At 40.0% G+C, this 13,469-nt stretch overlaps 1 protein-coding gene across 1 annotated transcript in view; it reads left to right on the top strand.

Annotated features, from left to right (window-relative positions):
• The first annotated feature begins 2,605 nt into the window (after positions 1-2,605).
• The window catches only part of LOC120562714 (glutamate receptor ionotropic, kainate 3), a 110,786-nt gene continuing 99,922 nt past the window's right edge, over positions 2,606-13,469 (top strand). Inside the window, exon 1 of the mRNA XM_039806565.1 lies at positions 2,606-3,509. Within this exon, the coding sequence (XP_039662499.1) occupies positions 3,395-3,509 (115 nt within the window). The 5' untranslated portion in view covers positions 2,606-3,394. The remainder of the gene's footprint in view (positions 3,510-13,469) is intronic.

Here is a 13,469-nt window from a genome sequence, read left to right on the forward strand (position 1 = left end):
AAAAGCAATCATTTCACAGGGGGAAAAATAGAGCCGACTGTGCTGTCGTATATAGATGTGTGACCTGCCTAAAAAGAGTCACTTTAATACTTCTGTGTTTCTTCACGCTTCAACATGGCCTTGCATAGATATCACATGAGAACATTTCATAACCTTTACCAAAATACTACCATTTATTGTATTAATACAATATCTACATTAGGCTTGTGACCCTTACGTGGGGATATGTTTCAGATGTGTATGTATGAGTTGTCAGTTTCAACAAAGACACATTTCTCTTCTTGTCAAATAGTTTTTTTTAAATACCTGTTTGAGGCTCAAAGAGGTTGAATAATTCAATATTTCCAAAAAATGCCAACATTTTAAAAATGACAAGTGATTTGTGTGGCAAACATTTTATTATTATTTCCTCTTCCATTTATAATCCCACAACTTCTCAGATTTATCTTGTGACCCTTTGGAGGGGCCCATACCCGATTGGAAACTATTGGACTAACCTACCGAAGTAATTAAAACTAGCTCCATCTCAACCAGCTACAACTGTAAAGTACTACTTACACATTATTGCATCAGTAATAATTATAATCTAATAATGTATTACATAATAAAATAAAACCTATAGGGATAATTCTTTCTACAGAATGAATACTTTTATTGTTGTACTTTAAGTGCATTTAGCTGATTTCTGTAGTTATCCTGAGTATGATTTTGAATGCAATACTTTTACATGTATTGGGCTATTTTTACATATTAGTAATTTTACCTGAGTACATTGATTTCAGAGTTTGTGTACAACATAAGATAAATGACTGTGAGTGACACCAGCACTCCTCTGGTCTCCTCTAATAATCCTCCTGGCTCCACTTGCTCCCACTGCCTAAATGCATTTCTACTAGTTCCTGTAATTGCAGGAGACAAGGTAACATATGGCACTTCTTACAAAAACGGTGTGACAGGGAGACAAACTGATGGCTACATGGAGATTTAATGCCAACTGCTGTAAGAAACAAACAATTCAGATCCAGTGTGCTTTGACAGCTATTCCAAATGTAGAACTCTAACTGAGATACTACATCTTGGGCTTCCAGTTTCCTCTCTTTGTGTCACAGTGGGGACCTCTCTTGCTCCAGGCTCTGACTCCCTCCAGTTATCAGCCCAAGTGATTGAGAGCAGAGACTGCCATCTCTCTATAGAGGGCACCCATAGACCCAGAATATCTTGTTTGCTATGGCTGTGTACATTTTGTATTTGAAAGAGCAGCAAGTCAATGAATCTCGATAATGCGAGAGCCGGGCAACATAACTCACGTTGATAGTCCTTACATTGTGCCAAGAGGCGATAAATCTGCTCTGGGAGACATGAATATGCAGTGGCAGTCAGTCTGGCTTGTTCTTGCTTGCATGCCTCCTGATGCACAGTTTATTCCTCTCCCCCATTCCAAACAGAAAAATAAAACCAATGAGCCGCAGCACTATCTCATCAACAGTGTTCTATTAAGCACAAAGAAATGTATCAGTGGGGCGCATGGGTAGCTCACCTGGTAGAGCACGCGCCCCATTTACAGAGGCTAGTCGAATCTGCGGTCCATTGCTGCATGTCATTCCCTTCTCTCTCCCCTTTCGTGTCTAAGGTGTCCTGTCATAATAAAGGCCTAAAAATTGCCAAAAAAAACCCCAGTGCATTTTCAGAATATGCTTAAAAAACGGCATTTAATCATTAATGTAAAAAAGGCAATTTGTGGTGTTGGTTTATTAGGACAAAAATATCCAAGATTTTTTAAGGAAATTTCTATCTATCTATCTATCTATCTATCTATCTATCTATCTATCTATCTATCTATCTATCATATCTGCATATTAAAACGGACCTAAAACATGATTACCAGTAAATATTTGTTTAAAGAGTTATGAATCCTAGAAGGTGCAGCTTTCATTTGTCCAAAGTTAGTTTCAGCCTTTTGATGATGCTACAGGTTTCAGTTATCTGTGTTAGGCAAAATGCATAATACACTCACTGAACTCTGTACCATAAACAGGTATTTCAATACTTTTCAGTCGGGCTTTTTGCTCGTCCACTGCAGTGGCGAGAGAGACACGAGGAGCTCTCTCTCTCCGTGTGCGTGTGTATGTAACCTGCAGCTTGTATTTGACGGCTCTTTGTAAGGAATGAAAAATGGACAGCCAGTTTAGGCACCGAACAGTTACGGGAGTTTAATGTACTCATTGACACAGACAGACTGTCTCAAATAACAGCGATAAGAAGCCTGTTTGTCAATGGCCCAATCCTCAGCTGACACTTATTTCCCTCATGCAAATAATTCATCCCATTCACAATACTGAAGGCAGACGGGGTTTCCTTCTTTCTTGCTTGAGGCAAAGAAAAAAAAAGCTATTTCCATCTCTACGAGTAAATAAGAAAAAAAATAATCTCCATCTCTAACATTGCGTAAAACCCCAAGCATTCTAGTTTAAAATGTAAATAAATTGACGGGTAGCATATTGTAAGTGTATACAACAACTGGAAAAGTAGAGAACCGGGTCATTATTCGTATCCCTCTCACCTCCATAAAATACTTCTTGGACATAGTTGACAAGGATGCGTAACGACGCGTGCCTCTAGTGGCACCGTGAAAGGATTCTCGTCAGACGCACGCAGATGCACGGCTTTCTGCACTCCCTTTCCATCCAGCTCAAACTAGAAGATTTTTTTTTAATATGAACACTTTGTAACAAGGAGCCTTTTTGAACAGATTTGGACGTTCTTCAATAATCAGCCTTGTGCCATCACCGTGCGCAACTGGAGTGGAGCGGAGCGGCTGCACCTTTCACAAAGTACCTCTGTGTTATATGAACAGTTTCCATGACTGGAATGGGAGACTGGAGTGATTAAACTGCAATACGCATTTTTTGAATGTGCGTTCATATCCCTCAGCAGTCAGCACTCATCGTGTGACGCTTTTCTCTGTTTCTCTTTCGGGCGACAGAATCGTTCGAGGCGACCCAAAGTTCCGCAGGCGCAGTTCTCCTCCTCCATAGGGGTGCGGGAGTCCGGCTCGGCTGTTGCCGTGGTACTTGCCAGCAGCCAGATAGCATCAGCGGTAAGAGGGGATACAGAGACTCCTGCAGGCTAATTGTAGCAGCCTGCGTTCGCAGGTGTATCACTGATCCGTCTGTAAGGGACTGGGGGGTTCATTCTGATCGAGCCGCTCTCAGACTTGTGAGGAACAGAAAAAAAAAGAAGAAAAAAAAACCTGAGAGAATGTTGCACCAAGTACAATGACCGCAAATTTGTCGCAGACACCAAAATCCATATGTGCTCCGTCGAATTCAGTTTTGATGAGCAATTCTGAGTCGTCTTTGGAATTTTAAAAAGTGGATCACGCGACTTTACAACCATGCGAAATACTTGGCTGTCTCCCCGGAGTGCGATGTGGGAATACTGGACATCGCTGATTGCATGTCTCTTTTGGATTCACTACTCTAACGGGATGCCTCATGTTATTCGAATAGGTAAGTTGTCCACATTTACATTTACACACACGTTTGTATTATAACCTTGGAAGTTGCTCCTTATTCCACTTATTTCAGTGCGGGTCCACATTCGTGCGTTCACAGCGGCGGAGGGTAGTTTTTGGAGTAAATGAGCAGTCCCTTGCATCTAACGTTCGCCTTATTCGTCTAGTGTGTGAATTAGAATTTCACTTTAACGGGGAGCAGCCAGTATGCTACAAGAGAACAGCGCATTATTGCAGGCGATTGTCTGTAACACTGAGGATGCATTCTCTGCTCAGAGACCACCGGATAAAATACTGTGGGTTAGTGTGACCTCTATGCACTCTGCTTTGTCTGTTCAATTTTCTGCAGCCAGCATGTTGAGTCACCAGCTAAATTCAGGCTCATTGCCATATGCCTTCTGGGAGTGAGTTTTAGATTTTAAGGACAGTCTTTTACATTAAAAGCACTATCACATTAAGAAATACAACATGACAAAGTTTCAAAACAATGTTACAATGTATTCAGCAGAGATAAAGTTTGATCTAATCTCAGGCTATCTATTATCTCATAATTGCAAACAAAACAAAGTGCACACAGTATACACAAACATTCAAAGTTGCATTGCACCGTTAAGTCCTCCCTCCTCATCTCTAACACATGTGAGACACACTAAGACGAAGCAGAGTCTGTGCTGACGTTGTCTTTTTCCAATCACTCACAGAGGAACAATGTGAGAATTGTCATCAGAGGCTGGCGATGCGATGAAACATTTTGTGCCGCCAAGAGACAGGAGCAGAATGAAGATCAATATGCTTTTTGTCACGAGGCAAATCGTTTTTGACATTTGGCTATGTGCCACGCAGGACAATTACTCAAAATGGCATTGGCCTACATTAACATACCACTACAACAGCCGGGGTCTGGGCAGGGAGTGAGAGCTTCTTAATGGCATGGAGCTTTTTGTCTTCGAGGTGTAAATGATGGGTAAAAGAATTGCATATTCTATATTCCAGTACTCTACAGAATTAAATAGCCTTTTCAAACCAGGTGTCTCTTGTATGACATATCTACAAATCACCAACATCCCATTCTGATTTTGTTATGCAATTCCTGTCAAACTCAGTGGGTGGTCGTTGAGCTACATTATTTAAAATTAAAGTTATTAGACTTTAACAGGATGAAGTATGGCAACATTTCACAGCTCTATAAACTTGAGTGAATGCTGTCAAGCCTAGTGTCTAGTTAATATACTGTAAATTCTAAAAGAGATTCAAAGAAACACAGAATAAAGTCTAAGACCAGGCCACATATGTCCCTGTGATTGACTGCTGCACTCTGTAGAGCTGGGACTGTATGGACTTTGGTGATGTCTTAGAAACTGCATAAATCCTTAAAGCTTTCTTTTACTCATCTGAACTGAAATCGTTTGGTCAAAGGGACATTTTTCTTCCGTTTTTTACTGTGGCAGCAGCTCAAATGAAGACCTAAAATAGACTTGACAGGCTTTGTTTTTAAAAATGTCAAAGTGCTGAGACAAATTTACCTTGAAATGTGCTACAGTCGCACTATTGCTTTTTATAGAATCTATCATTGCTCGCGGTGCAGGAGCAGCTTGTTTTTTGTGTGTTCCTAAGATTGTATTTTGACAAGCTGAGAAGAGGGACATGCCAGAGAAGGTTGCTGAATTTGCCTCAATGCCAAAGAAAAAACAAATCAAATTAAAAAGGCTTAAGTCTTCATATGATCTTGTGAGTGTTTGTGTACTGCCATGTGTGTATCCATTTTATTTTGTCTACTTAAAAAAATGTGGCCTGTGTGAAAATAACTAGAAATACATGATCATATTCTGTATAATGGCATTTACACAATTTCATTGTATCTGTTTTAAGAGTAAGCTTGAGGGTGTGCATCAAATATGCAATATGTGTATTATTGCAGCCATGCGGTAGTATTTTCTGTAAGATAACAGTAGTATTCACAGTCTGTTGATTCGTTAAGGGAGTGTGTGTGTGTAGTGGACTCTTTTGTCCCCCCTTTTTCTTTGTAATTTGGTACTTGGTGTGCAAGTGTGTGCGCTCTGTGTCTATGCCACCCTGCTAAAAACCTACAGAGGACTCTGTTATAGTCAGTGCATGGTGGCCAACGTCGCTCCACAGCACCGGTTACCAACACAAACAAACCAGTGAAAATCATCGAGGTGGGCGGTGGTATTTGAGCACGGCGCTCTCTGTCTGTGCCGTTTCTGCTCTTGGTTCGGTGGCCTGTGCAGTTCTCCAAGTACACCATCTGGGTAATGGTGGGCATCCAAGGTAGAGTTGTTGCCATTGATTTTAGTGCTTTTACAGTGCACTGCTCTAAGTTAAGGCCAGATGGTCGCTCCGTCTCATTCTGCAGCTTCTATTTGTTGAAGGGAATAAAAGACTACTCCTCCTGTATTTGTCCACTTACATGCTGTGCTTCTCTTTAGTCTCCCTCCGCCTGCCTTTTGTCATTTCTTTCCCCCCTGACATGTTTTGCAACCTCTCATCTCATCTTGGAACCATTTCAGTAGATCATGCTATGTAGTTATAATAAAGATGAAAGTGCTGAAGGATATAATTTTTCCTTCAGAAGGTAGCATGTGCCTGTAGATATTATATACTATATTTATTTATTATATATATATATATATATATAAAAATAGTTGCTTTTTGTACTTTTTTTTGTTTTTTTGTGCTTTGTTTTGTAACCCAAGTGAGCAGCATTCTATCTGCACAATTCATTAATTTCCATACATACATTGCTTTTTTCTCCATTAGATAGGGATTGCCCAATTTTGATTATTAAAATGCATTCATAGCATGCATGTCATAACTGTACGCTTTAACAATAAATATAGCATATATTATTGTTAAAGCGTACAGTTATGACAGATTATTATACATTGTCTTTCATCTGTGGATTGAAGAATCTAATTCATCATTTGTTGTCTCTTTTCTCTCTCAGTGAGGTTATTCATTGCCTGACAGGGATTTATTGTAAAATCAATCACTTTATCCACCTAATACTTAAAGCACTTAATCAGTGCCAGTTAATCAATCTCCCTCATGATTTCTTGTTGATTTCATTTCCTTAGCTCCTCGCTCTGCCACCACAACACCTGGTCAGATGCTTTTTTTTTATTTTAGACTCCCTAAAATGCTTTGGGCAGCCACAACTGCAGACTTAATTAGTGTGTGTGAAACAGCCGGAACATTTAAATGTAAGCTGACAAATGTGCAGCACTTAAAGCTCTATGCCGTGTGACCACTCATAAGCTTCAGTGGGATAAATTGGGTTTGTGGTCACTACTTTGGTTGAAGTCTGCAAACACAGAGCCACTTCAGAGGCTTGTCCTTATCCCCGCACCAGCAGCAGAGAGAGACCAGGACGTTTTCATGTGATTAACTCTTCATGTGAGTTAGAGAGTGCACTCTCCACTTGCATGCTCCCCGAGATCCTCCTCGCCGGGGTTTGTGCAAATGTCTCATCTGAAATGACTCAGACATATTTCAAGAGACCGCAAAAAGCTGTAATGGTACTTTGCAATTCTACTTTTAACAAAGTCAAACCCAAAGGGCTGCTTGTATTGAGAATTGACGATGGTATGGTTGGCAAAGAGAGGGAGGAGGAGGACACGGTGTTGAAAAAGAACAATGAGGAGATGTTGCATCAAAAGTTGTATCAAATTAAGATGGCCATCAATTGCTGAGTTGAAATGAATATTTCATTTTCATCTAAATTTAATCTCTCCCTAGACAGAGAGAGGAAACAGGGAGAAGCCGGCTGGTGGAGGCTTGGGGATGGGGAGTTGTCGTGTTGAATATGAAAAAAGGCTCGTAGAGGTCACAGAAGAATTGGATACAGGCAGAAACTTCTTTGATGTGTAATTATATTACCTGTTAGCGAAAGCAGAGATTGAAGGAAGAGGAATACAACGGCTATTTTACCTGCGCTTACACACTCCCCTTCATCCACTTGTATAAACATGGATGGATAAATGAACTGCAAAAGAAAATGCAGGAGCCTTTTTCCTGCCTCTCCCAGTCTCGGGTATCTGTATCTTACCTTCCACGCACACACACACACACACGGACGCACACTATATAAAGCCATACTCCATCCACAACATTTTCCAAAACATATGTCTGGTCTCACTGGGGCTCTTGTACACAATCCAATTCCATTCTCTCTGTCAGCACACTCGCGGCTCGTCATTAGCTTCAATCTCGCTGATGAGAAACGGCAGATGTTCGTTTTGTTGAGCAGAGGGCCCGTCTCTGAATGCGCTGTCTTCTGTACTCGCCTGTGATCCTGTTTAGACGCATTAGAAAAGAACATTCTACTTCCACAAATAAATATGTGCTCCAGGCGGGCTATAGTCTGTATTTTCTGAAGCGCAGAGTCTGTTTTCAAACGTCAGTAAAGCCAGTCGATGTGTATTAAACACACTTACTGAGTTCAAGTCAAAGTGTATAAAATGAAATGCGTTTATGTCTCAGACAAGGTGTAATGAATGTGTAATGCTCGGAAAATGTGCTCGTAAGGTGTCTGATCACTAACACTAACAAGACTCAACTGCGTCAAGAAAGTGCAGGTACTTAGCTCCTTGTTCAGTCACACATAATAATGATCATCCAATAATCCGAGCCACTAGGGGCTAATAGAGTGGATCTACCAACCAGTAAAATAATCCTGTAACACAGCAGGGCCCCATCTAGCCCCAGCTAGCTTAGCCTAGCCGCTGCTAACACACCAGATGGTGTTTTCATATCGTACTACAAAGTCGGTGCTCTGCAGTGAAAGGTCTGCTGCAAGCATATGCTTCTGATGCCTAGTGAAATAAATACGGTACTGGGGTTCTTTATGGCTTTAGATTTCATCTTTTTCATTCAAAAAAATTAGGCCTTCACTTTGCTGTCAGATAGATGGTAGATATGATTTTGCAGGCAATATATCATTGGTTGTCATTTGTAACCATTTGGGGGTGGAGCTTAAAGGGTCAGTTTACCAAAACAAACATACAACAAAACATTGCTATTTAGCCTTAGCGCTATGAAGCCATGCAGATAGTTTTAGTTTTGTGTGCTTTGGTGTGAGATATCGCCACTGAGATTATGTTTGTGGGGCTCACAGCATTGTGAATTACATAAAGAAATGTCAGTATTACTCTAGATAATCCACATAACACATTTTTAAACAGTTTTCATTGGGACAATTTATTTGGTAGAAAGGAGTTCAAATGAAATCTGTTGACAGTGATTATCCAGAGTAACCGCGGCGTTGTTTCTTGAAAGACACAACGCTAATTTCTTAAAATGTAATTGTTCAATGATGTGAGCACCAAGAACAAAATTCTTCAGAAATCTCACAGACAAATAGTATTTATATAGCACTTTTTTTAAAACACGAGATCAGCAAAGTGCTTCAAAACAATGAGAAAATGACGATATACAAAACAATAAGGACATAAAAGCAATACAGGAAAAAAAAATAGCAAAGGGGAGGAAAGTAAAATTAAAAATACATGAAACAGAACTTAATTAAGAGCCAAGAAGTAAACGACAACAGCAAGTAAGATTTATCTTAAAAGCCACAATTGTGTCTCTGTGTGTTATTGGATATCTTAAAATCTGAGAAAATAAAACAACAATTACCAGCATGTCTCAAAACCATTAAATTAGGCTAGGTTAAAAAAATAAATAATAGGGTGAAGCAACCCTTTAAACATCTTCACACAATTCAATGTGGAAACGTCAACAGCCTGATTGATGTGGTCCACAATCTGCCTGAGTCCCCCTGCAGGCCCCTCAGGGACTCAATGTCATTATAGCAGGACGTGTGCTTTTTGGATTTGACAGTGTTTTGAAATTCATGGCATGTCAATGTTGGCTATTTCCCTGCGAATGTTTCTGTACCAAGGCAATGAATTAAATTTCATGCTCTAGCCATTTGTCTTTATTATGTGCCCTTGTCCTTTCTATTTGACTCTCCCATCTCAGCCCTCCTCGGGGCTCTGCTGGAAAATGCGAATAACTTCAAAACAGTTTGAACAAAGCTTGATCACGGGGCATTTCGCTCTCAGGGTCATGCTAGCAATATAACATAGTTAATTAGAATGATCTTGTTGGAGGTAATTTGGTGATTATTTATTTTAGATTTCAGCATGGGGAGCAATTTGTCTTCACTTTTCCAGACACACTGTATATGTGGGCAAACCGCACACACAGCAGCATGGGCGCACAAAGTACTGCAGCAGAAGAGACTGAGGGAGGGAGGAAGAGCGAGGGTGGTTACATAGATGAAGCTAGGGGACTCTTATTTAGCTTGTTAATTAGCTTGAACCTTTTGATCCCAATTTTAAAACCCGCCACGTTGCAATGCTGGCGCCTTTTGTGTGTTGCCCCAAGCCAGATAAAACTAAGCTTTATTCCTGTGCTTTTCAAACACCACAGCATTCACCGGAGCAGTATTTGCTTTGCCCCCCCCCCCCCCACACACACACACACACACACACACACGTTAGCGGCATCCTTATCTATTCCCAGACGCTCTGTGTAAACTTGGTCACCTCTGACACCTCAGTCACATACTGTTACGCACCTGCATTACAATAACAAGACCTTTTCTTCTCAGTGCTTTAAAGCAATCAGGAATAGACAGCGGAGGTATCAGCCGCAATGCACAGGTTTAAATCCTATTTAACTTGGGCTAAGGACAATGAATGGAGGATGACACGGTTTCATTCTGCCCTTTTAATCAAGCTCTCATTGTTATAAATGTCAGGTCTTGGTTGTGTGATTCCCTCAAATTGCTGTTCCATGACTGTAGGGAGATGTGTGTGCATGAGTGTGTGTTTAGGAAAGAGAAAGAGTGTGAGTATGTGCATGACAAGGGGATGTATAAGGGGAGCTGGCATAGAATCCCTGGAGCGTAGGGGTAGAGCAGGAGTTACTAATCAACTGTGAGAGAGTCGGCTTGAGCAGACTCACCCTCTATTTTCCCCCCAGAGAGAGAGAGAGAAGGAACAGATAAGACAAACCTCTTCAGGCCAAAATCACTACAAATGAATGGCTATCACCAAAAATATCAGAGGGGAAACAGAGATTCGTTCCTCCACATTCTACCTCACACATATATTTTTTTTTTCCCCCTCCCCATCTCTTTTTATCCTGGCAGTAACAACGACCGCAGAAAGTGCATAAGACTCTGGTGTTACCTCTCTAGCCCCTGTGCTCATCCCTCCCCTGATGGATAGCCAGGAGGTTGAAAGCCAATGTCAATTTAGTTAACACAGCCAATACCCAGAAGATTTTACTTAGCACTCGCACAGTGTGTGCAGGCAAGACAATCTGGGCTGGTCTCTCCTGTCTCAGTGGATGTTTTACCGGCTGCCGATCTACTGTCCAGGTTGCCCCCATAGAGCAGTGTGGTTAACCGCAAAATGTTCCCCTGTGACTCATCTGAAGACAGCTTGTCTGCATGTGACCAGCCTCAGATATGTGGAACAAGACAGAGATTATCATTGACAGGGAAGTGGAGAAGAGGGGAGATTGTGGGCGGTTTGAGGCTGGCAGTACATTTTAGTAAAAGCTATTAGGAATGCTTGTGTGAATTAGGGCCTTTAAAGTAAAGCCAGAAAAGGTAGTACCTTAACTGTCCTGCATGGTTTTCACTTTTTCAGATGAGGTTTGAGAATTAGAGATAGCTGTCATAGTAACCAAAGCTCACCTGCTGTAGTTGGCGAGGTAGAACATGATTGGTGGAGATTAAAGCGTGTGATTAGTTTATCATCTAAGCAGCAGGTTGTTGTTTTTTGGTCAAATCAATTCTCTATCATGGCGAGTTGGTGGAAAATTAGGCTTCTGTTTCTTCACCTCCAGCCTCAAGTGTTTTTTTTTTCCTTCTTAAAGTGAACAGTTTGCTGTGTTGCTGTTTTTTTACATAGCCACTGCACCCACTTTTAACTTAGTTAAATTGTAAATTAATTATTTTCTCATAATTTGGAGATTTATAATAGCTCCCAAGTTATCATTGTAATGTATTTCAACATATATTAGAGTTTCTTATTTACATAATGGGTTTATACAGAAAATTATGTTTTTTGCACTGACATTGTTGAAATAAAACCTGCCTCTCTCTCTCTTTCCTTGTTGTCCTTCATATTTGTAGCTGTTAGCTAATCTAAAATCACAGGACAAAAAGAAAATGCAATAATCCCCCCTTTTTAACTTATCACCCCCAGTGTTGTGTTTTTACTCATCCAGAGAAATATAGGAAAATTAATTCCATGGAAGCTGGCTAATTTCTGAATAAAACCGGGCAAACTACGAGCTATGCTCCTAATTGCTTTTCACCAAGAGTGAAGATAATACCATGACATTTGCCTGTGCCAAAATGGTCTGCAATCAACAAGCATTATCTGGTTTGATGAAAAGGATCAATTGCAGCAATGCTGCAATAATCAAAAGCAAATTTAATGAGACATCTGCAGTGTATTAGGCTAATTATTTTCATTAGTAAAGCAAACAATGCACTTCCTTATTGCCTTCCATTTTAGTCAGAAATGCTATAAAACTGCGCTCTTTAAAAACATATTTACAATATCTATCTACAGTATTTTCGACATGCAGAATATTTAACATCTGTATCAGTGTACTGTGTTAGGGTGTGTGGGTATTTGCAAAACCTGAGTTTCATCTCTTGTAATATATGCAAAATGTAGTTTTACGGCAAACAAAAATGTAAAACAAAGCTTTCGAAAAACAAGGAAAAGAAAAAGAGCTTTTCACTGTAATTACATATCTAGACTTACAAATCTATTAAGATAATTTAGACTGCAACACCGTTTAGAAATGTCAATATTCTAAATGTCTTAAAAGGTCAATTAGAAATGTCAAAAACTGTATGTAAGTGGGAGCAAGGTTTCTAATGGTGGCAAATACAGACATCTGTAACTATCATGAAGCCAATATACGTCTCTGACTTACATTTCTACAGTACGTATAAAATGCAAACTTTAATTCCAATCAAATTTACAGTACACATTTCCTTTTGGTTTCATTTAAACAACCAGATTGCTGTTCATGCTTTTGCTCTAGACTTGCCTTTTTGAGTTAATTTTCTATTGACAGTTTTGTTAGTCCGATTGATATTTGAAGAAATTTATAACCATCAGAACATTGACCACATTTAAAACAATTGGCATCTCGCTGGCATCACAGAATTAATGCTCAGTTAATGTCTTTCTCAGCCTCCCTCTGCACTGTTCACATATGGATCGGCTGTCTGCCAGAGGGGTAATTACTTCAAATGTGGTTAGGACCATTCCTATTGTAGAACTGTAGTACTGGAGAATACAGGCTACAATACACAGCATAAGTGAGCAATCTCTTAGTGAAGCAATTTATAATAGGGCTGAAATAATTACTCACTTGATCGATTAGTCAGTCAACAGAAGATGTCTTTTTTAGTCATTAATTCAGTAAAAAACACAGTTGATTGCAACAGTGTTATTCATATTATCATCATCATACATTGAATACTTATTGGGCTGCTGATCACTATACACTTTGCAACCGGCATTTAAAGGTCCCATGGCATAAAAATTTCACTTTATGCATTTTTTTAACATTAATATGAGTTCCCCCAGCCTGCCTATGGTCCCCCAGTGGCTAGAAATGGCAATAGGTGTAAACTGAGCCCTGGGTATCCTGCTCTGCCTTTGAGAAAATGAAAGCTCAGATGGGCCGATCTGGAATCTGCTCCTTATGAGGTCATAAGGAGCAAGGTTACCTCCCCTTTCTCTGCTTTGCCAGTACTTTAGGCGTATATCATTTTTTAGCAAAAATACCAAATGTCCCCTTGTTCCAACTTCTCATTTGTGAGTATTTGTTGTTTTCCTTTGTCTTTTTTTTAACTTTAGAAAATTGTAATATTTTATAGACCAGACGTATT

This window comes from Perca fluviatilis, chromosome 7 (assembly GCF_010015445.1).
Source record: "Perca fluviatilis chromosome 7, GENO_Pfluv_1.0, whole genome shotgun sequence".
Classification (NCBI taxonomy): domain Eukaryota; kingdom Metazoa; phylum Chordata; class Actinopteri; order Perciformes; family Percidae; genus Perca; species Perca fluviatilis.